Source organism: Triturus cristatus, chromosome 12 (assembly GCF_964204655.1).
Source record: "Triturus cristatus chromosome 12, aTriCri1.1, whole genome shotgun sequence".
In the NCBI taxonomy this organism is placed as follows: Eukaryota; Metazoa; Chordata; class Amphibia; order Caudata; family Salamandridae; genus Triturus; species Triturus cristatus.
Genome location: NC_140595.1, coordinates 120,361,920 through 120,387,183, shown reverse-complemented (window position 1 = coordinate 120,387,183; position 25,264 = coordinate 120,361,920). Strand labels below are relative to the sequence as shown.

General features: G+C 43.6%; 1 protein-coding gene across 1 annotated transcript in view; it reads right to left on the bottom strand.

Moving 5' to 3' along the window:
• LOC146772832 (rho guanine nucleotide exchange factor 11-like) overlaps positions 1-25,264 on the bottom strand; it is a 322,904-nt gene that overhangs the window by 15,919 nt on the left and 281,721 nt on the right. Inside the window, exon 20 of the mRNA XM_085637035.1 lies at positions 17,988-18,171. Within this exon, the coding sequence (XP_085493161.1) occupies positions 17,988-18,171 (184 nt within the window). The remainder of the gene's footprint in view (positions 1-17,987; positions 18,172-25,264) is intronic.

Here is a 25,264-nt window from a genome sequence, read left to right as displayed (position 1 = left end):
ATCCTGGGGAAAGATTTCCATAGACCAGTACTTATGTCTTGGTTGAGTTAAATATGAGACAGTGATTTGACATCCAGGTACTAATGGCCAGCATGCCATCATGAAAGCTGGCCGAAACTGCATCTCCATTTTTATGCACAGCAAGCACCAATTGAGTGTCATCAACGTAGGACGTGAGACCCATTCCAAATAATTTAATTACTCGTGCTAAGTACGTAACGTAGATGTTAAACAATATCCGACTTAGCGACGATCCTTGCGGAACTCCACATGGGAGTGAGAAAACTGGTTAGGTAAAGTCGCCCAAACTAACTGACTGGTTGCGATTGGATAGAAATGAGGACAGAAGGACTTTGGCCTTGTGCCCAATGCCTAAGGCTGAGACACGATTGATCAGCGTAGCATGATCAACCGTGTCGAAAGCTGCTGATAGATCTAATAGCACCAGGGCTGCGGCACACCCTTTGTCCATCACAAACCTAATTTCATCCGACGCTTTAATGAGCACTGCTTCTGTGCTATGTCCTTTCCTGAAGCCAAACTGTGCATGACCCAGCAGCTTATTCTCCTCAATAAATAGTGCCAGCTGAGTGTTCATGATCTTTTCAAAGAGGTTAGCTGGTAGAGGGAGACGCGCAATGGGTCGACAGTTTTTGATCCCTCCTGGATCAAGGTTAGTTTTTTTAGCCGTGGCAGAATAGAGGCCTTTTTCCATATGGAAGGATAGGTGCCTGAACTGAACATAGCGTTACAAATATGGGCCAGGTTGGTGCCTATTAGGTCTGGAAACAGCTTCAGGACTGACGGGGGACAAGGGTCAAATGGGGAGCCTGATTTGCTGGTGTTAACCAGATCAGTGATCTGATCCACTGAAACTGCCCTGAATTCCATAAAGTTGGAGCTGTCCCTACTCTTGTTATCTCCGACCAGCTGATTCCAGCCCACCGTGGCGGCAATGAAGTTCAAATAAACTTGCCCTACCTTATTCTGAAAGTCACTGGCTAGCGAGTCGCAGAGTACTTGGGATGCTTGGCCCTGCCAACTTAGAAACTACCTGAAACAGCTGTTTAACGGACTATTGTGCAGTTTATTTTCCTAGTGTAATAATTGCCTTTTTCTATAAGTACAAGACAATTGTAATTTGCCAGTGCCAGCTTGTAGAGAGATTTCTCCTGGTTGTCATACTCTAGGCTTCAACGCCTTTCTTGTTTCCTACAGCGTTGTTTCTCCAGCCTCAGTGCCTCAGAGAACGAAGTCGCTGATGGAGCCCTCCTGTTTTTGGAGACCGTTTTAAACGGTACTAGACTAGTAAAAGCATTTTGAAGCCATTCCGTGTAATTGGTGGAGGCCATTTTTGGGTCAGGAGACTCTTCTGGTTGGGTGCTAATTAGATGCTGTTTAAGAAGGGCCTGATCTATCCCACTCCATGCCTCATGTTTGGGGGGGATTGAGCTGGGGAGTGGAGAGGAAGAATCCAGTATCTCGATATCAAATAAAACTGCAAAATGATCTGACCACGTCAGAGGGAGGATCTCTGTTATAGAGATCTGCTCATTGTTCGTGAAAAGACCATCCAGTGTATGCCCAGCTGAGTGCGTAGGATTCGTGACCTTTTGAGAAAGACCTAACTCCGAGGTAAGGGTTATGGAATCCTTATCTTTGGGAGCTTCTAAATGAAAATTCAAATCCCCCAGAATGGTACAATTAGATTCACCTGCAACGGGTTCCAGAAGGTTTCCTATTGCTGATAGAAAATCTCCCCTGGGGCCCGGTAGATGATATAGGAGGATCCACTTAAAAGATTGATGATTAATGAGCATTATATTAAAGTTAAATGCCTCACACAACATGGAGGGAATCGTCTCTATCTTGACTGAAAAGTCATTTTGGTATATGAGAGTCAGACCACCCCCTCTTTTCTTTACTCTTTTGCATCTGTATTCAACAAAGCCATCCGGAGTGGCAATACAGATATCTGGGCCTGTAGAGGAGTCAGCCCATGTTTCCGTGATAAATAGAAGTTCAAAATGATGATTTTCTAACAGTTTTGCTATTTAGTGTCTATGCTTTGGGAAGGAGCGTGCATTGATCAAGGCAGAAGAGACTTTGTCCTTTCCATTATACTTATTATTTTTTGAGGCTGAGTGTTTCTGAGTACAGTTACAGTCTGGTTAGTCTGTATCCTTTCATTGGCCTCCAATCTCAAACCATAGGTAGGACACAGAACTATGACCCTGTTGGGGAGGATTGCTGGGTCTAGTTGGGCACACCGATAGCCACCATTATTGACAGCTCTTAATTGCTTACTGGTATAGTATATTCAGCATCTCTGTGCACTTGACAGGCGAGGACCAGGGTTTCTGGCACTCGGCACGGTCCAGGCGCAGACGGGTTTGCCTTTGGCGCGCTGGGGGCGCGCATCCACTGCGTGACGGCGCCATGCTGCTTCTTTATCGGGGAGGAGGCTGAAGTGCTCGGCCGAGCCCAGCAGAGCACCGCAACTAGAATGCCAACCTCCCAAGAATGCGGAAGTGGAGTGCGAGCCAAGGAACGTTACGTCCACCTTCCCTCCCTCCACTCAAACTGCCCCTAAGACCAGCGGTGGACCGGGGAGAGGAACGCGGACAAAAAGCCAGGTAAGAGATCAAGATATGTAAAGAAAGACAAATGGCAGTATATCAGATGCAAAATAAAATCCCCAATTTAAGAAGAGCCCTGAGAACGTAAACAATAAATTTAAAACAGTCTAGCAGCACAATGAAGTTAAAAAGTCAAATAAAACAAATTGGCCAGTAACGCTAACCTTCCAACACGCTGCGCAATGGCGCCATGCTGCGTCTTTATCGGGGAGGAGGCGGAAGTGCCCAGCCGAGCCCAGCAGAGCACCGCAACTAGAATACCAACCTCCCAAGAATGCGGAAGTGGAGTGCGAGCCAAGGAACGTTATGTCCACCTTCCCTCCCTCCACTCAAACTGCCCCTAAGACCAGCAGTGGACCGGGGAGAGGAACGCGGACGAAAAGCCAGGTAAGAGGTCAAGATATGTAAAGAAAGACAAATGGCAGTATATCAGATGCAAAATAAAATCCCCAATTTAAGAAGAGTCACAAGAATGTAAACAATAAATTTAAAACAGTCTAGCAGCACAATGAAGTTAAAAAGTAAAATAAAACAAATTGGCCAGCAACGCTAACCTTCCAACACCCTTGACATTTGAGATGGTGTTATGTGTCCAATGTTCCATTTTTCTAGCCTTTAGAGTTTTTGGTTGAAAACTGACAGAGGTTTGACACCCTTCAGTCTTGTAGTCCTCTGGTAAACATAAAGTGTAAAATTTATGTGGGTCTTTTCGAGCCAACTTCTGGTGGGCCCTCCTATGGTAAATCAAAGGAAAGGAAAATGTTACTTTACCCTGTAACCAACTAATCGTCCAATGCAGTGCTATAGATGCACATTCTCTGCAAAGTCCTGCCAACAAGAGTTGAGCACTGATGTTCGCAAATTATTTTTGTTCGAAGTTGTTTTCGTCTAACAAAAACTGTTGTGCCTCCACCTTTAGTCCAACATGCAGCAGATCAAAGACTCAACTTTAAGTTGTTTTTTGCTCAGCGGGTGTGTAGTGTAACTGGAGTGTGTTGTCAAAGACAGAGTAGTAAATGCTGTTCAATCTCTTTCCGGGGGAAGGTGGGCACATGTGAATCAGTCTGTTGGGTCTGTGCTTCGATCTTGAAAGGGCTGAGAGGCCTGTTGTGCGGGTGGCGGGTCCTGATGCTGTTGATACACCAAGTCCCTAGGATATCCTGAAAAGCGTGAAACTGTTGGGCGATGCCATACTGGTGCCTAAAGGCCAAGAGCATGCCATTGCTCGGCTCTCTATAAAACTATCTAGGGAAGAATCTGCCTTTTCCGCAAACAAGCAGGAACCTTTGAAGGGCATGTTCATAAGGGGTGCCTGGACGTCCCCAGAGAAGCCTGTAAGTCTCATCCATTTTGGCACTAAAGTACCACACTTGTTCCAATACCCCTTTCTAGACAACCAGTGCCTGGCCGTGTGACAAACTTGGCTGTATCCCTGCCATCCTCAATGGTTTAGGTCAAGTAATATGCATTGACTTACCAAAGTATGACTTTCCATGCAAACTGACCAGGTGTTTCCATGTAGAACTATAATACATAAACTAGATTATAATATATGTCTACCTAGTGATTTACCTCACCTGTTCAATATGATTATGCAATATTTTTGAATGCAAATAATATGTGTATTTCTCTACTAACATCTTTCCAACTACATTTTGCTTATTTGTATGCCCAGTCACTAGAATCTCTCTGACATGTGTGATGGGCATGATCGATCACTGGCGACATTGACGATAATCTGTGATCTTGTGTATTTTATTACAAAACATGGTGGAATTTTACTGTAGACGCGATCTGTTCTTCTATGATAGGCATAGTTGCAGGGCTTTAAGTGAGATAAAAAAAACTGGGGGTCTCTCAAAGAGGCGTGGCCAATGTAATTAAGGGCGTGGATTAAAAACACCCAGGCTAAAAATCTGTATTTAGCTTAGTGTGACGCCTGACTTGCATTTTGCTGTTTCTGTCACTGCATCCAGATATGTCACACAATAAGTAACATCTTACCTACAACAAATCAGGACTATTGGCTTTGTCAATGGTTGTTAGTTACATAAGATAAATAAGCAGCAACTATGGCTTGCATATAATATTGAAATAGCTTCCACTTAAAGCCCTGGTGACACCACGACAATGTTGATTAGCCTGAGTTTCAAAAAGATAAAGGAAATCCCGGAGAAAATGACTCTCTTTAAAGGATTTCCCTTCCCCTACAACGCTCCCCTGGCATGACGTCATGCCGTAACTTCTCCACTTGTGAGAAGTGAGCTGTGTGAGCACGCGCACATGATGTCATGACCAGACCGGGGGCACTAGGACCCTGGGGCAGAGGCCAGAGGACACTGGACACCAGGTCCGGGGAGGGGACAAAGGGGACAAGGGGCAGTCGAGGACACGAGGGGACTGAGGAGGACGTGGGAATAAGAGCGCTGTACAGGCGAACAATAAAGAAGCATCACACACCATACCTGACTCCTGTGATACGTAGAACACGACAACTGGGGTTTGAAGGTGGAATGCATGAAGGACAGGAAGACGCCGAAGATTGAAAGCAGCTGCGACGAACCAGGAGCCCACCCTGGTCCGCTAGACGACTGGAGAGGAACAGCGACTATCCGCGATCATCGCGCCAATTCCCCCGAACTGAAAAGCCAGGAGCCCACCCTGGTCTGAGGGAGTAAAAGCTGAAGCGACGCGGGAGCCCACCCCGGCCGCGAAAAAAGTGCAGAGCTGTAAGAGCGCAAGCAGCAAGATAAAAGAAATAAATTAAGCGCACCGCCTGTAAAGCGAAGAGCGCGAAGCGCCGAAGCATGCCGGAATAGAACTAAAACTGAATGGAGAAGCGCGAGGGATTCAAATAAACTCTCGCGAGACTACGGTGGCCATCTTAAAGTCAGGCAAAACGGGCCAATAGGAAGAAAGAACAGCGGGCGGCCATTTTTAAGTCAGGCAGCGCCCCGATTGGAGAAAAAGTACCACGGGACCACCGGCGGCCATTTTGAGGTCAGGCAAAACAGACCAATAAGAAGAAAGAACAGCGCGACGGCCATTTTGAGGTCAGGCAAAGGAAAAACTGCCAAATAGAACACCGAAAAGGGGAAAACAAGCACTGGCAAGGACAAAAAAAGGCCAGAAGTGGAAAAAACAAGCATTGGCAAAGACAAGAAAAAGAAATAAATAAAGAGGGCCAGAAGTGACAAAACAAGCTTTGACAAAGGCAAATAAAGAGGCAGCAATAAAAGAAAAGGATGGCAGAAAGACAAAGTGCGCAATATCGTAGACCATTACCATTTAACTTATCAGAGCCACAAGCAGGAATACGGTGGGAGAAATGGATCAGGCGCTTTGAAAGATACACGGAAGCGACGGATATGACAGCAGAGAAGCAACTAGGCCTATTCCTAAACTTAGTAGGGGATGAGGTTGAAGACCTACTAGTGACACTGACAAAAGATGAGACTACCACCTACGACAAACTAAAGGCGTGCCTGACAAATAAATTTGACCCGCAAAGAACTGTCGATTTTGAGCGATACACCTTCACGATTGCTTTCCAACAACAAGATGAAACGCTGAATGATTTCGCAACGAGACTGCGAAAGCTCGTAACACACTGCGAGTTTGACAAATTCGATAACGAACAAGCCATCAGACTGCGCATCATTGAGGGCTGCTGTGACACGGAATTTCGCGCAAGAATTCTAAAGGAACCAACGTCGCTAGAAAACATCCTATCACTAGCAAGAGCAGAAGCAATAGCGACAGCACAAGCAAAGGAAATGGAACGAGGAAAGGAACGATCAGTGGACTAAGTGCACCGAATGACAAACAATAACAGCACAAGTGGATGGAAAAAAGACAGAAACGACCAGACAGTGAAGAGATGACCAGAAGGAAGGTGCTACAGGTGCGGACTTGAATTTCCACATCGAGGTCCGTGCCCGGCGTTTGGTCAGACATGTCGGAAATGCAATGGTAGAAATGTGCCTCCTGTCACTGCAATCCGGAAAAAAACAGACCGCCTATGCCAGGGCACAACACCGAGCCCGATATGGACCTGTTTCGAGCCGCCCTTTAAAAAACTGCCGGTGCTCAGCACTGGGGGAGACCCAGCCCATTTAAAGCCCTGCGTAGTTGCCTTTTGAAATTTGGAAACCAACTCTTACACCCATCTGTTATGGCCGCCTTGGTTTATACTTTTCAGAGGACTACAACCAAGGATGCCCCATTTTCTATTTGTTTTAATTTCAATTTATGTGCTACATACACATAGGATGGGTTCATGGCGGGTTCCTCTCTTCCGGAAGCACGCAGAGGATCCGGCCAGGTAAGAAGCAGTATCTCTATTTTGTCGCATTTCTTATCTTTACATTGGTAGGACTAGGGCATGGGAAAGTATCGTACGTGCTTTCCTTATTAGCCGTTGCACGGGTATACTTTGGGGTTTTATGTATTGTCAACTACGGCAAACTTTTCAACATACAATTGGAAGCACGTACGAGGTGTTTGGCATCTGTACACATTTTTCATTTAGTACTGGTATTGTAACTGTCACAAACCATTTTAGAAGTTTATTGAAGATCTATTGGTTCGGCTTCCTCTATGTACAAAGCTTACAAACATTTTGATGCAGGTGACATTATGGTGTGTTTTTACTTTTCAGATAGGAGGTTACTATGGACTCCTTTTGTTCACGTTGCACGTTTGGATGTTTCATTTAAGACTCAGACTTAGGTAAGACTTTGCCACTGGTATGTGTAACCTTTTAGTTGTGCTGCTTCAATTGCTCCTATTTCTGGAGTAACAAAATTGATTGACTGATACATGTAAAAAGGTCTTTAGGATCGGTGCATTGACACTGCGAATGGACAGCTGAGAGCTGTATTTTGTTTCATCATGGAGTCACCAGTGACTTATGACCCTTTTTTTCAATGAATGACTCTCTGCTCTGCTCTGCTCTCGACCCACCGGGGAGGTACTGTAAAACATGGGGAAGGCTGGCAACTGCCTCCATCACGTTAGTGAGTAGCTACGGACCCAACGTGGACGATGAGGACTACTACACCACTTTATGAGCATGTATAGCAAGCATAGGCTCGATCCACCTCATATAGGGTGGAGATTTTAATTTAACGCTTTACCCCAAACACGACCGCTCCTACCCGCTTCCATATCACTACTCCAAGGCACAGCGCCTACTTCAGCAACTAATTGCAGATAATTTCCTGGTGGACGTTTGGCGCCATCATCACCCGACACGTCGTTAGGGCACATATCACTCAGCGGTTCACAATAATTGGTCTCGGCTGGACATGTGGATCGCATCACAAGACATTGCACTGCATACGTCCTCCTCTCACAACTTAGCGCACACCTACTCGGACCACTCTCCTGTGCTTATGTCCCCCCTGGCATGTCACCCCAAGCTAGACAATGGCGACTACAACCCACGGCGCTCCTTGACGCTGTGTTCAAGTCCGACCCGGGGGAGATGCTAGAAGAATACTTGAGACATAATATAGACTCAGTGCCATCCCTGGCTACTGTGTGGGAGGCGCTGAAGGTTACTGTTCGGGGCCATTGCATGGCAAAAACGGGGGGCATCCTCAAAGAAATTTGTACAACACTAACACACCTGGAATGCCAGATTAAACAGCTTGAACCACCCTTGCCAAAATACGTGAATCCCTTGCGGAATATCAGACCGAAGCAAAAAGGGAATGCCTCTTCTGAGGCAAGTACCACACGGCGCGCAGGTATGGAGAGGGAGAGCGTCCTGGCAAGGTGCTTTCCGAGACCATTCGACCACCTAGTGGGGCGAATCATGTACTTCTCATCCGCGATGAGTGGGGGAGGCACACCCCGACACGTCAGCTCTGCGCATTACCAAACATTGTATTCAACGTGTGCGGCACTACAGGGTGAGACTTCGCAATATCTGCAACAGGTAGAACTAGCTTGGCTTAGCAATCGTCAGAGAGAATTCTTAGCGGCTGACTTGGGGGTGGACGAAATCCGAGAAGCTATAATGCAAATAGGGAATGGTAAGGCACCGGGACCCGATGGCCTTGGCAATAGAGTTTTACAAGAACTACATAGACACATTGGCCCCCTTCCTGAAGGCAGTCTATGAGGAGGCAGCCCAAACGGGAGTAATCCCACCCAATATGCGGGAAGCAATACTGGTCTCACTACTGAAACCCAGTAAGAACCCCGAATCTGCAGACTCGTATAGACCTCTGTCCCTGAATAATTGCGATGTCAAGGTATTAGCCAAAGTCCTAGCAAATAGGCTTACGCTCTTGATGGACAACCTCATCCGACCAGGCCGGTTTCATACCCGGCCGATCGACCTCGCACAACCTGAGGACCCTTTTCTCCATCATGCATGATATCGATCAGGAGGAACAGGCGGTGGCAATCTTCCTAGACGCCACTAAAGCATTCGATTCCCTGGAGTGGGGGTATCTGTTTGCTGTCCTGACGCACATGGAATTCCCCCCGGGATTTCTCATGTGGATTAAACTGCTATATAACCGACCCTGCACCTCACTGCAGCTGAATGGAGAACGTTCTACTGACTTTGGCATCACCAGAGGTACGCGACAGGGATGCCCCCTCTCACCCCTGCTATTTGCGATAGCCATGGAACTGCTGGCATCCATGTTGCGACAACATCACCAGCAATATGCACTAGACTACCCCACAAGGCCCATCTTAATATCGTTATACGTGGATGATATTACGCTGTATGTGCGAGATCCTGCTGAAGGATTAAACGCCATGATCCGCGAAATATTTAAATTTGGGGCCTTCTCTGGAATCACCATTAATTGGGGCAAATCCCAGATCATGCCGCTCACGAGCTGCACCACTCCATTCTCAATTGATTACCCATTGCAGTGGTGCATTGATGAAGTCTGATACCTGAGAGTCGCTATAACCAAAGATAAAGAAGAACTACTGCGAGCTAACTATGGTGGAAGACCAGATCACCCGGTGGATTGCTCTCCCGCTCTCCCTCTCAGGCCGGATAGCCTTAATGAAGATGGTTATCATGCCGTAATTCTTATATTTGTTTACAAAAACCCTCTTCCCCCCGGCCGCCCCTTCTTAACCAAACTAAGGAGCCAGCTCATCCGCTTTGCTTGGGGCGGGAAACAACCCCGGATCAAATGGAGCACTCTCACCTTGCCATTCGCCCAAGGTGGCTTTGAAGTGCCTAATCCTGAACCCTACTATCTCAGTACCAAGGCACACTTCACCGCATACTGACCCGTGCCTCCGCACTTCATGACGCATCTGGCGGTGGAGCAAGGGCTCATGACTCCCCTGCCTCTTAAGGGGTTCCTGGGTGTGAATGACAAAGCGGCTGGGGGAAAGGGATCCACCGTGGCTTGTACAAATAACGCATGGCACGCCGTTGCCAAGAGGTCCCAAGCTCCCATGCTATATTCCCCGCTACTTCCCCTGTCCGACCTACATCACCTTCCAGTCACGCAAGACGGCATCTGTAAACGTATGCTTCTCAAACTAGGTATACATACTTGGGGGGACATGTACCACCTGGGACGATTCAAAAGTGTGGACGAATTCTTGGGCAACACTACACCCACCACTATGGACCGCTTCTTATACATTCGCCTGCTACAAGCTGTTAGGGCTACTACCCCTGCGTTCCCAGCGGAACCTTTAACACAGCTCCCGTTGCACCAAATGATACAGACAGGAACACCGCATGCGGTTTCCCGCATATATAAAGCCTCCATAGGGGCGGGGACCCATAACACTCTGAAAGCAAAACAGGGGTGGGAAGCAGAATTGGGTCACCCTATCACAGAGGAGGCCTGGATGTATAGCTGTCAACAAACTGAGCGCATCACCGCTAGCAGCAGGTTCAGAATCTTCCATTTTAAATTCCTCCACAGAATGTACTATACTCCGGTAAGACTGCACAAACTCTAATTGCGGAAAAGAGATAGATGTGACCGTTGCAAACAAGAGGGGGCGGGTTTTTTACACTTGGCGTGGGAATGTAGGTCTATAGCCCATTACAGGACTGAGGTGGGGAGGGCCCTGAGTGTTATGATAGGGGGACAACTCGACCTCACACCAGAAATGGGGCTCCTGGGATACCTCCCAGGGCACAAAGGAAGCGTTAAGCGATTCCTGGCAATGGGACTACTCATAGCCAAATGTAAAATTGCTTGCCGATGGGGGAGGGGCAGAGCGCCCAAATTCAAGAACTGGCTGGCCGACCTCATTTACTGTCAGGAACAAAAAAATATATATGCTGAGATGTTGCTCCTTCGCTCACGACCTTGTAATATCTGGAAACCTCTCACTAGCTACTTGCTTAGGGAGGCCGCAAAAAGCATGGACGATGACGCTGCACCACCGCACACTAACTGTCTAGTTGAGAATGGTGAATCCAATAGTGGAGGGACTGATCACTAGTAGGACTGATGCAAAATTCTACCAATCTGTCATCTTTTTGCCTGCTTATGTATACTCTGCCTTTTACACTCAAGCTCACCCTTGGTACTGTACTGATGTATCCAAGCAATGCCAATGAACTGCCTGTCACACACTGTAATTGTTGTGTTGTTGTACTGAAAATGCCAATAAACAAAGTTAAAAAAAAAAAATGTTAAGGTAAATTTAGCCATGAGAATAGCTTTCACTTCTTTTTTGAAGAATGCGGTAGAAGGATTTTGTCTTGTTTCTGGGGGCAAAGCATTCCAAATCCTGGGGGCCATTCCTTAGAAGGTGCGGTTGTATGTTATCTTCTTGACAAATCATTGTGGATTCAGTAGGACATTATTGGAGCTCCTTTTGGATCTGTCACCACACGAGAGCACCAGTTTCTGAGCTAGATAACTCTGAGTTTTGTGATTTAATGCCTTGTGCGTCATACAGTTGATTTTCAGATGAATTCTTGCCTCGAAGGGTAGCCAGTTGAGGGCTCACAGGTCAGGGGAGATGAGACTGTTTCTTTTAGAGCCTGTGATGAGTCTAGCAGCTGCGTTGATAGAGGCTCTAATAGGGGCCGTCTTCGATCTGGGAAGGCCGCATAGAGTGACACTCCCATATACCACTCTAGGGATAACTAGAGCTTGAACTTCCTGTTTGAAGTCGTTTGCGGGCAGGAAGAGTTTCAGTTTTATCAGGGTTTTCATTTGAAAATGTGCTCCTTTTGTGGAGGTGCTAATGTGTTTCTGCATGTTTAGATTTATGTCCAGAGTCACTCCCAACGATTTCGCAGATTCAATGATGAGGGGTTGACCTTTGAGTGCTGTTAGGTGGTTCATCCAATCGAGTATTGGGGTAATTGTTTGGGGGGTGCGATTAAGAGGAATTCCGTTTTGAGGTTGTTTAGTTTCAGATGGTTTTCGGCTAGCCAGCTCTGCATTTTTTGAAGCATTGAATTGAGGGATTTAATGTCTTCAAATGAGTGGATCTTTATAGAGAGTTGTGTGTCGTCTGCGTACATGTGATAATGGACCTTCAAGGAGCTGAGAAGATCGGTGAGTGGTTCCATGTACAGGTTGAAAAGTGTGGGTGAAAGGGATGATCTCTGGGGTACACCTAAAGTGACTGGGACGGGCATGGATAAGGATTGATTAACCTTGAATCTTTGGGATCTATGCTGTAGGAAGGAGGTGAACCAATTTAGAACAGATCCAGATAATCTCATTCTGTATTTCAAGAGATCAATCATTTTGTCGTGGTTTACGGTGTCAAAGGCCAAGGATAGGTCAAGCAAGATTAGTAGACAGGCTTCGTTTTTGTCAAGGATTTTTAATGCGTCATCGATTATGTGGGTCATGGCTGATTCTGTACTGTGACCTGCACGGAAGCCGGTTTGGGAGCTGGTTGAATTGATCAATGTGTTTGCCAAGCTGTGCGTGAACAAATTTTTCTAAAAGTTTGGCCAGAGTGGGGATGTTGGACATTGGGCGATAGTTATTTAAGTCTGAGGGGTCTCCCAATGGCTTCTTTAAGATAGGGGATACCTGCCCTGCTTTTAGGATTTCTGGGATGGTTCCTTGAAGGAGAGAGGTGTTTATAATCTTGGTCCATAGAGGCAATAACAGTGGTATTAAGTCTTTTATGTAGTTTGCGGGCAGAGGGTCTGTGAAATGGCTGGAGGGGTTCAGGGCTGTGAGCGTTTTTAATATAGATTCTTCACTGTGGGTGTGGAAGGAGGACCAGGAAGCGTTGTTTTTGAGTTCGAACTTTACGGACTATGTGAATGGGGCTACTAGCGGGGGCTGTGAAGTGTCCATGTTAGAGTCAGATATTAAGTCGTTGAGCAGGTCCATCTTTATGTTTTCTGTCTTCATAGTAAAGAAGGCAGCAAAATCCTCGCAATTGGGTAGTGAGTCTGGGTTAGCTTGGAGGCAGTGGGGTGCATCCTTAGATTGAGATTTGATTAGTTTGAATAGCTTTTTGGGGCGGTTCTTGGCTTGGTCTAATTGCTTACTGAAGAAGTCTGCTTTAGATCGTCTGATCTTTCTGTGGTAGGAGTTTCTCGCGCTTCTTAGTAGCTTGAGGTGGTCAGAGGATGGTGCCGATCTTCATCTTCGTTTGATTAATTTTAGAGATAGTCTGTCTTCATTTAGCCTACCATCAAACCAGGGTTTTGAGTCTTTTGAGGTCATTCTTTTTAGTTGTATGGGAGCTAGATTGTCTAGTACCGTGTTCATGGAGTGTAAGTAGTCATTAGTGAGACCTTGTACATCCTATAAGCCTTCCGGGGGAAGCAGGCTGTTAGGAATGGAGGTTGTGAGTAAGTCAGAACCGAAATATTTTAGGTTCCTCTTCCAAATTTTTGTTCTCGTGGGTTGGGTAGAAAGTAATTTAATTGTTTCATTGATGTAAAATGTGATGATGTGGTGGTCAGACCAGTCACAGGGGAGGATCGATTCAAGCTGATTAGAGTCCACTTTGGAAATTATTATATCAAGGGTTGAGCCTTTATCATGTGTGGGGCTGTCACAGATTTGGGTAAGGTTAAGGTCAGAGAGGAAAGCTTTTAGGCTATTGACTCCTGGGTCGTCAAGGTCATTCCAGTGGAGATTGAAGTCGCCAAGGAATAATTGAGTATTTTGTTGACCGTCATTTGTAGCTAGAATGTCCATGAGATGTTCAATGAAGGTGAGATTATCCCCTGGCGGGTGGTGGAATGCGTGTATTGAACATGTTGATTTATTATTACTAGTGATGTCTACACAAAGGTATTCACAGGAGGATAATACTGGGAAGTGGGAGCTGTTCACTGAGATATTGCTACGATGTATGCAGGCAATACCACCACCTGGCCTATCAGATCTATCAAGTCTGGTGATGTCGGGATTCGGGGGGACTGGTATGTCTAGGATGGGCGTGGATGTTTCATTTAGCCATGTTTCGGTCAAAATTAGTAGGTCCGGTTCATTAGTGAAAATGAGGTCAGCTATATCGGCTGCATGTCTTGAGGCCGACCTACAATTTAGAAGAATACATTTTAGCTGAGTTTTGATGGGTGTTGTGGTGGGTTCGTGTATGATGGGGACTCGCTTGAAGTTGTTTTCCATTATACCTCTAGAAATGTATCTTGTGACTCTATGAGTATTGGGGGGAATGGATGTGATTAGGGAGGGTTTATTCAAGTTAACAGAGTGCGCAGTATTATGGGGGAGAATCAGTAGTTTATAGGAATGGAGTAGTGAGGTTAAGTCTTTAACTGATAGAGAGTTTTTCTTCCGGACCAGGCGGGATGAAGCATTGGGGTAGGGTTCTGTTCTCCAACTTGGGGGCTCACGTTTCTGGGAGCTTACATGCAGCTGCTGGGTAAGTTTCGAGTGGTTTATATGGAGGTATGTCGTGGATTCTAGCTTGAAGCGCGTGAAGTTTGGTTGTTGTAGAATCAGGTCATGTAGAGTTTGGATGTTCTCTTTGACTTGTTGTAAGGATAGTAATAGCTCATCGAGTCTGGGGTCTGGTGTCGGAAGTAACTTATTTAATGTATAGGCAGTAGTTAAGGGAGATGGAGAGGAATTGTATTATTAAATATAATATACCACTCCAAAGGTTGGTCCGATTCATTATGATGTAAAGTAACATAGGAATCCGCATTAAGATTTGAAAAGGTGCCACCGTGCCTGCAGATCTATGAGACACTTTTTATGCTCTTATTTATAACCTGGTAATTCTTCTTTTTGCAACAGTTCTGTTAGATATACCAGAATTAGATGGGGAGGTTTTACCCTTAATTTACACACTACAGAAAATTAGAGACACTTTAGGGCCGGGTTATACATGCTGTTGGACTGATTTCGTGCCTTGTTAAGGTTGGTCAGATTAATCACCATGCCTTTTCTTCGATACTTTATCTCCTTCTGGGACAGATGAGTTTGGAACTCACATTACAATCTTTATGGACATGGACCTTCTCACACTTTATTTCGCATCATGGGTGATCTCCTTAAATTTACCTACTGTTCTTCACAGATTATTTCCATTTTTGATTCACACTTACTTTCTAAGTTTTTGCTTGTCTCTGCGTTTTATCTCTTTTCGTTACAGCTCACCAACTTCTTCTATTACTTCTCACATCTATAATATATTATCCCTTATATCTGATGATTGTTCTTAATTTCGTTTTCATTGTTATGAATTTCACAGCTTTGATAAAGGCACACAGTGACGAAACACGTGTTGGCTGTTTTTCAAAGCAAGAATCTGTATGCAAGCGGATTGCATAGAAGAATACAAGACTGTATAATGTGTTAATAAATTGTTTCTTCATTCAATACAATATCCCAACTTTTTGGGTCTGACACTGTTATAACATTGTATGAGTGCTGGGGTTTCTCATTTTACTAATGGTTTAGGGCAATTAAAATGGTAAGTCTTGTAGAACTTCTGGCAAGATCCCACCAACCTTGTTCCAGAATGAGTGAGTGTAACGACCAAGGAGCCAGCTGGAGTTGACTCACCTCAGTTAAAGGCTGGCTGAGGACGAGATTATTTTGCCAAACATTTCCATGTCTTTAGACTCTTTCAGGAGCAGTTGTCCGGAAGGCATTAGGGTTGACTCTGCTGATGGACAATTTCACCGCCAAACTCTCAGAAGCTGGGTGGTGGGATAAGAATGCAGGTTCGCCTGGTGCTGGTCTATGGTAACATCCTACCTGCCAAATGACCAGAGGGCCAGAACATGTTTTATCCATGTGCCAATGAGTTTATCAGTGTGGGCCTCATTGAAAGGTAGAAGAGGTTTGGCCAGTGCCTGGCCAAGCAGTAGGACCTCTGCAAGTATGTTGGTTTTAAATTCCACAGTTAAAGGATGCACCTACTCCATTGCTGGTCCAGGAAAGGAATCAACACAGCACTGGGTGAGTTAATTAGCCCACTACCATCTTGCAGACCCACATACCAATTATCATCACCGTAAAGTTAGTGAGGCAACCTATTCCCCATCTCCTCCATTTTAATTGCTGTATTGCTTGGTCTGCTCAGAGTCAGAGGCAAAAAGTTGGTGTAGTGGCTGTGTGTGATTGTGCAGTAGTGGAATCGTGTCTGAAGGATTGAGTATTGGCAGCACCACATCAGTATATGGGTGTACCGTCGGTCGAGACAAAATTGGCTCAAGTCAAATACCACCAAAAAAATTGGGGCCAGTGCCAGCATAAATGTCCAGACCCAGATTTTGGCACCAGCCAAAAGTTGGCCCCTAAGCTGATGCGGATCCCAAAACATGATCACGAGCCATAGATGGCACTGAGCTTTGATCCGCTAGTGATATCTTGACTGGAGGATTTTTAGGGTCCAATGCAGTGGCCTCTCAAAAGGCTCCAACCTGCAGTGATGTCACTGATTGGCTTGTGAACTAGGTGTGCATTGGGACAAAAGTTGGAATCAGCAGCTCGTCGGAATGGAAGCGAGACCTGGAGGCACGGTGGCACCTTTCCACCTTCCCGCATGGTGCCTGCCACGTAGTGCAGGGATATGCAAGTGCCTTCATTTCTGAATTGTGGCAGGGGCTGCTGAACGCATCCCCACCACAATGCAAAATATGGGTGATGCAACCGCCACAGTGGCAGTCGCATCATAATCGGGGGTACGGGACCTCTGTCATACAGGTGGGCGGTCCCAGTCCCCATATCGATGGCGGCATTGTAATGACCCCCTGCGTTTCTTTTTGAACTTTCCCAAAGACTTCAACCATGAAGATCTGCAGTGGGAACGACTTCAGGAGCTTGTTCACACTTGTCTTCAACCTGGAGTGGGAGCTACTCGAGTCATGTGGTGCTTTGCTTTGTAGATGTTTGCATTCTTGCATGGCTTTTGGATTCATCTGGGCACAGTCATTGTATGCCTTGGAATTATGCACTGAACCTAAGCATCAGAGGCATTTCTTGGGGTGTATGTATCACAGACATCTGTTAGGGACTGTCCCTACAAGGCTTCAGCCTGTAGTCTTAGGGGGTGACCACTGGTACACTGGAAGAATTTTTTTAAAATTGTAAGAAAAAAAGTCTTGTCACGGAGTGACAAAGAATAGCAGAGCTCCAGATCTGCATCTGAAGGGGCAGACGAAAAGGAACTGGCCTCAGCACACATGTGTGTTGCTTATGTGCAGCTCCGTTCATCACTACTGAAGTTGCTCATACCACCTACCGGTGAGCAGGGGAACTGCTTTTTGAGTTTTGTGGATACAGTCTGGGGCTTTAGAATAGACACAAGTTCAGGAACCTATAGTAAGTATCCACTAGATTACAAAATTATTTGTCAACACATTAAGCTTTCCAATTATGGTAATGTTCTTAGTCCTGCTTATGAAGACTTGATTTTACTGACGTGTTTGAGTGCTGGATCTCTTAGCACCACCCACACTTTTCCAAAAGAATTAATTTCTCAAAGAATTCAATAAAATAATGTAGCATTCTGTAACCTATCAATTGACATCCCATGATCTGAAGGCTTTGAAAAGCAGTGAAGTAACAGTTTCTTTCCTAAAAGTGAGAAAGAGGCTGTCTTACTAAACCAATGTCATTTACCACTTCCTAAAATGATTTGTTGGGAAGCACAGAAATAATCTGGAACCCCATATAGTACTATTTTATTAACTTTTCCAAGAAGACATTCTCAGGACACGTTTTAGTTTGCAGGTGTGCTGACAATGGAAGTGGCTTTTATATTTGGGCCTTTGTTAAAAATATAAGGTTCTAGTAAAGATCAAAGTGTCTATGGTCAAGCTTTGAATATCCTAAAAAATATAAGGTGTACGCTTGTTATTTTTGCTGTGCTTTAGATCTAATTCCATTTGGTTTCAATGTAGAGTCAACACAGAAGTCTTCTTACCGTCCTCAGATACTGACTCTGACTGCAAGTCTCTCGTGGAGGAAGGATCACATTCCTCGTTGGGGCTGTGAAGGTTTGCCCTCTGTGTGTTCAGCTCCTTCCCTGTGTCATTGACAAATAGACTGTCCTCCGAAGCGGCTCCTCTAAAAGACTTCAGTAACTCCCTGTGTGGTCCTGCCATTTCCTACAATGGTCAAATAGAAAAGGTCATGGCAAAGAATTCAACATGATTCGACTGAAGACAATGTTCAACATTTACAGGATATTTAGTACAACTGCACTGTTAGAAGAAAACAAATGAATTTGAAATGGGAAATGTTGGGAAGAATAGTAGATTAAACAAGTTTAACACAGCCGAATTCCCTCCACCCCATACTTTCAAAGGACTGTTAAGCTAGAACAGGTTCTCTCTATTTCTCAAATTATAAGGGGCAATGGAAGTTACTGTCCTCTTAAAAGGGGAGTGAATGGAAGTCTCAGTGAGGATGCAACTTTTGGATGCGAGTTTACAAAGGAGGAGCTGCTGTGTTACATATGCTGCGTAACTTTGTTTTCTGTTCTTGCATAATCCCCCCGATATACCTCTATTAAAAAACTTTTGTCCAGAGATTTTCATTTTGGATTTCTGTTTTTGGATCACTGGAGAAGTAATTTAGCTTTGGCAGAAATTGCTGATCCAGGCTGAATTTTTCTGGAGGACATTTTTAAAAATGGCGGAGATGTTACAGTGATGATGCAATATTTCAGGAACCATGAAGCCTATATACTTCATTTTGGTGTCAAAACATCGGTTTTTGGGGTCAAGTAGTATTATAGAGACAGAAAAAAACTCCTCAGAGCCGCTCTTCTACCATTTTCCAAAATGATGGCTATTTTAGAGGAAGAAGAGACATATATAAGTATGGAACAAATAATAATGTTTTTTAATCCTTTTATGTAGACCCCAAACAATGTTTATGATCTGTATATGAAATAAAATTTTGTTTATCACTCCCGTTATAGACATGGTTTCATTATTCACTTTATTTATTTGTTTAAGCGATCGCTTATGGTACATTAGCAGAATGTTGAACATTTAGGGAGAGCATATCAACAGGGACGTCTTTTTACAGCACAGGTATTGTAAGAACATGTATTTGTAAGAACTGTGGGTAGAGGCTTTAGAAGTTTGTAGGCTTTAGAACCCTATCAATATCTTCCCAACCAAATTCACACAGATCTTTCTCTACATATGCATGATCCAAAATATTTACAGATCTTCTGATCAAGTAGAACGCTTTTTTAATGTGTCTACGCACAGAATATGACATTGGTGCAAAGTCACTTAGCGGAACTGATCTCTTGAACTTACTATACCAAAGATCATCCAATGTGTGACAGTCAGAACTCACTTCCCACACACATACAAGATTTTTTCTACATCTTTAAAGTCACATTCTTCTTCTGTCTCAGAAAATCCTTTTAGAAACGTCGCAGATTCAGCAGTTAAACTCCAAGCTTTGTTCCAATTTTGCTCATAGTACAATCACCCGTAAAAATATGTGCCTTGATAAGATCACATGTTCTGCATTCCGTCCATCAATTATGTGTCTTTTGCTTTCTCGCCCTAAGTGCGCCAGATATGCCCAGACGTGGGTCCTGGGCTCACTGTGCCACTGGAATCATGCTATCCTGGCTAAAGAGGGGTGAAACCCCGAAACCGGTCCTAGGATGCTTGTTTCCGGTCCAGGGAGGACCTGGCTTGGCAGTTCGGGCTGGACTGTTCCCATTAGGCACAGGGTCAAGACTGATTTGCATATGGCCAGGTCTAAACTGGGGTGGCATGGTGAGCAAAAGAATGATGGATTTAACCCAGATCTCTTGACTGGGGGTGAATGTTTTGATTTGTTCTGCATTCCGTCCATCAAGTGTGTGTCTTTTGCTTGATAAGATCACTGGCTTTCTCTGTGTCAAATTTTTTGTACAGAATATTAAGTGGGATTAAGTATCTTTTCTCGCCTGTTCCATACCATATCCATAACTCTGACAATCCTTGAATTATGCTCAATTCAATTATAGTTTCGATCCATGTTCCAGGACATCTAGTAGACGTGACTTTATATCGTTATTGTTTGGTCACAGAGTTGTGTAGTTGCACAGGCTCAGTCATTTCAAAGTAATTTCCTTGCTGCTGCATGAAACATGTTAAAACGTTCCCCTCTCTTTCCCACGAGTTTGTGGTGAGGAACAGTACATAATGGTCCATTCATTTAGCATTTGTCATCTTTCTGGAAACACTGCAAATAGAAAGGATTTCATGGTAAACTAGCTGCCATTGAGTAGAATAGTCACTTTTACATGTCTGACCAACAATTCTGTTGGAGCTTTACTGTGATCTCTGGATCGTCTGTTCTAGGTTCATATTTGGAGTTACAGCATTGAACCTTGCCTCTCTGTGTTTCCACACAAAATGTATTTAAATGAATTTTCTGTAGAGTTGTAGTTTTTCCACCTCTAGCTTCTTCAGTCTTTGCAAATACCAGGAGCCATATCTAATTGTAGTGTATGCAATCAGATTTGTGAAACACCGTATGCAGCTTCCAATCACCTTCCTGATCAGCATGTGCCAAGTTTTTAACTAGAGCTATCATGTGTAAAACATTTCCCCAGTACTTGCAAAGTTCTGTTTTTCTTCACAATCTTTGACAAACTCTATGAACTTGTCTTCAGGTTTTCTGATTTTGAACTTAGTGTATTGAACATTTCCTGGCTTTGCATTATGTCTCTTGAATGAAGTGTACCCTGTGCCTTGTTCACTTCTTAGATAAGATATGCAAAACCTAATTTGCCATTCTTGTTCCAGAAAGCATTCCAATGCAATGTTTCTATAACCTCCGATACGATGAGGATACCTTGTAACGAACGAACAGAATGAGTTCTGCTCAATACTTACTGGCAGTTTTGCTGCCAAAGATTTGAGCCTCCATAAGTGCATTGTCTATACGACATCCACTGAGATAACTTACTGCACACCGCAATGCAACTTTTGTCATGTGGAAAACGCCCGTCATTGGATAAAGATCATCAAATCCTACTTGATTGCTCACAAAAAAGTCAGCTACAATACGAAAACACATTCATCACAGAAAATTGGCAGTATAGGCTGGTCTTCAAGCTGAACAGGCACATTTTGAAAATTATTTAGAGCTATGTATACTGTTGCGTAGTTTGTGACTGGGGATGGTATTACTGGTAAAAACCCAGCCTTCTTCAGTGGGACGGTATTCTGGGAGATCAGAGCATGAATTCCAGCCTACGGAGGAATTGGCTTTTCTTCATCCTTCAATCTGCCCTGAATAATTAATATGGTAAATTTAGTTGAATCAGATTTGTGGACCGCAGCATCAGGTCGAAGAAGATACATGTCCTCAGCCACTTTGAAACTTTGTGGTAGACTGGAATGTGATGATGGCTTGCACTGATTGCAAAATCAGTGCAAGCCATCATCACATCCCAGTCTACCACATAAGGAGCTCATTTTATTGTTAGACTGACACAAACTATTTCTGACATTGTACATTCTGACCTGAGAAATCTTAATTTTATTCTTATGGATCAATACAGTTTTATCAATGTTGACCATTATTTCTCTGATCTAACTGAGTGTGAACCCGTAGCCAGCACTCGAGTGGCTTTAAAACTTAATTTGCTTTTTCAAAGAGTGCAAACTTAACTGAAGGCTGGCTGTTAATTTGCTGCTGGGAGCTCATCGTACATTCTTATTTTCGAATGTACGCATGCATGCAGTTCCGGTGGGCATACAAATCCACTGCAAATACATTCACTTCGCTGTTTATATCAGTTATTCAGCTAAAAACTTAATCTTGGAAGAAACCAGCTGCAGATAAAAACATATTTGCCATTTGAGACTCACATACTCTGTACTTTGTTCTTTCATTAATCCCTTTGGTCCATGTTCCGACTAAACCACAGATAACACATTGAAGGTCCTCTGCTTTTGTGATCAGTTGTTGGAGGTGGACGAGGGGTAGCCATCAATCTTCTAAGTGGATGTGCATTGGATTTGGTTGTCGTCGCTTTCTCAGAAAACTCAATTTTTTGTTGTGATGCAGTGGTTTCTGCTATTTTTTGAAAATTTATTTTCCAGGCTTTTTTTTCATTGTATACAACTTGCAGCACTTGTTGTTATAATGAAAAAATATGTGTTCCTCTTCACCCATCAGTTTCAAACTTTTGTGAACTTTGGCTTTGCAGTATTTCTGAAGAATCTCAAACTCTCTTCTGTCCAGCTGTAGTGGATGTTAGATTTTCTTTCGGATTAGTTTGGCATATGACACATTTTTCGTGTTGAAGGAGTCCTCAGATTTTGTAATTAGCAACAATGTTAGGAGGTAAAGATCCTCTGCTACTACCTGCTTCGCTCATGTTTATGGATTTCAATCAACAGAAAAACAAACAGAAAAAATATTAAAATAGATTACCAATATGGTGGCTAAAACACATCATTATAGAGCCAGCATATTGGAAAATGGTGGCATGTTTGCTCTGAGGAGTTATTTTCTATCTCTATAAGCCTACTTGACCCCCTAAGCTTATGTTTTCACATTAACATGAAGTATATAGGTCTCATAGTTCCTGAAACACATCTGCCATTTTTTAAAAAGTTGTCCAGAAAAAATCAGACTTGATAAGCAATGTCTACCCAAGCTAAATTAGTTCCCTAATAATACAAAACACAAATAAAAAAATTAACATTTCCGGATAACAATTTTTTACGGAGGTATATCAAGCAGCCAGGCCTATGTAAGAGTAAGAGATTGTTCTGAGAATCTGCTCAACCTGACAGTCGCAACCTTAAAGATCCTGTGGTCCGGAGCAGCTTTTCATAGTAGTTTGCAGGTTTGACCAGGGATATGGAGGAATGCTGCACTTTTTCCCATTTGGGCCAGTATGTGAAGGAACAAAAAGGTAGCAAGTTACAGAAAGGAGCAGATGCTATGCCAATGTATTTTGCTCTGGGGCTGCCATCCAATGTTTAATTAGTTTTATTTTTTGTGAGAAGGGGCATTAAGAGACCTGAATTACCTTGAAGAGGCATGTTATCTCTATTCTATTTGTAATAATTGGAAATACACAGTTTGTACCTAACTCCTTTATGCTTATTGTGTAAACATTTTAGGAAAACAAACGTATCGAAATGTGTACATTTATTTAGTCTTTTGCAGGCTACTATCATAAATGTGATTAGTCATACAAACCTAAAAAACAATAAGGACAAATCACAAGGGCAATAGTTTGTTCTCCTAGTAATCTCTGTGGAGAAGTGTAAGTAGTGAACAGTAATGCCCCATTCTGTCGCACCTTCATAAAATACATCCAATAAATATTTTTCTTTAGAAAGCAAACTTTTCAAAATAAAAGCACACATTTAGCAGCCTGTTTGTAGTCCATTTTGCCTAAATTTTATTTTATTTGAAAAGTAGGCAGTTATTCTTCAAAACTATCACTTGCTTCACAAATTGTAAAGAAAGGAGTGTGTTACTTAACCTGTAAGCATCTATTTGTAGTCTGTAGTACGATTCACACACTATGCACACTCCTGCCATCTAGAATAGGGCCAAGACAGTGCAAGTTGCTTTTGCACGAGAACGTTTTATGATCGGCATTGTACATCATCTCTCCTCCCCCTTGAGGTATTGCGCATGTTCTGCAGCTCCTTTTTACATCATGTTTTTCCCCCATGCCATATAGGGAACGAGGATATTGTCTGCTGAGTTAGCTTTGCGGTATAACATGCTGTATGTGTGTGTATATTTGTCGCCATCTAATACCTGCTAGGGAGGCGGGAGGGTGCATGTGAATCTGCAGCAGTACACGCTCCGGAAGATGCTTATGTGGTAAGTAACATATTCCATTCGTAGCATGTGTTGGCTACAGCTACACATGCTATGTAAAGACTGTAAAGTAGTACCCCTGTCTTGGTGGCCCTAGGCATTAGATGATGCGCTTCCTAGAAAGGACTATTTGTCCAACTAGAGCATGTTGGCTCATACATCCACACAGTAGTGTTTTGTAAAAGCGTGTGGGTTTTTCTATGTTGCTGCTTTGCAGATGTCAATGAGAGGGATATTTACTATATATTCTATTGTGGCTCCTTGATTCCTTGTTGAATGAGCCCTTGGCATCGTTGTAAATGCTCGTGTTGCTTTGACATAGCAAATTTGTATGCAATTGATTATCCATCATGCTATTCCTGATTTTGAGATGGCATTACCTTTACATACATTTGAGAGAGATACAAACAGTTGTTGTGTTTTTATGAATGGTTTTGTGTGTTCCAAATAGTAAAGAAGTGCACGTTTAACATCAAGTCTATGTAAAGGACGTTCTGCTGCAGTTTTTGGTTTTGGAAAGAAGACTGGTAACTCTAAAATGTGATTTAAATGGAAAGGTGATATAACTTTTGGTAGGAACTTTGAGTTTGTGCCTAAAAGCACTTTATCTGGGAACACTTGAAAATATGGTCTTTAATAGTGAGTGCATATTTTTCTCTGACCCTTCGTACGGAGGTTACAAGGAAAGCTACTTTCCATGTTAAATTTTTTTTATTTGACAGTTATGAAGTGGCTAAAATAGTGGCCCCATGAGTCTTATTAACACAATGTTTAAGTTTTATATAGGTGCAGGTGGTATGCGAGGTGGAATGACACATTTTAATCCTTCCATGAACGCTTTGATGACAGGAATGCGGAAAAGGGATTGATGCTTCATGTTTTGGTGATATGCTGCAATGGCTGCTAAATGTAGGCATATGGAGGTATATGATGAATGTGCTTTTTGCAAATGTAACAAGTAATAAACTAGTTGTTGTTCTGTTGGAGAGGATAGATTAATGTTTTGTAAATCACAACAGTGATCAAAACGTTTTCATTTAGTAGCATAGCTTGCCCTTTTGGATGGTCTGCTGGCCTCTTTTATAATAGGCATGCATTATGGGAGATAGATTTAAGTATCCAAACTCTTTGACTTCAGGAGCCAGATTGCAAGATTGAGCTGTTGAGTGTTGGGATGTCTCACCCTGGCCCCGCTGTGAGTGAGAAGGTTTGGGTAGTTGGGTAGCTTCTTGTGAGGTACTAGGTATAGCTCTAATAGTGTCATGTATCATGGTTGTCGAGCCCATGTGGGAGCATCAAGGTTAAAGAAGTGTGTCAGAGTTTCCTGACCACCTATGGAATGAGTTGGAGAGGCAGAAAAGCATATGCAAATATTCCAGACAG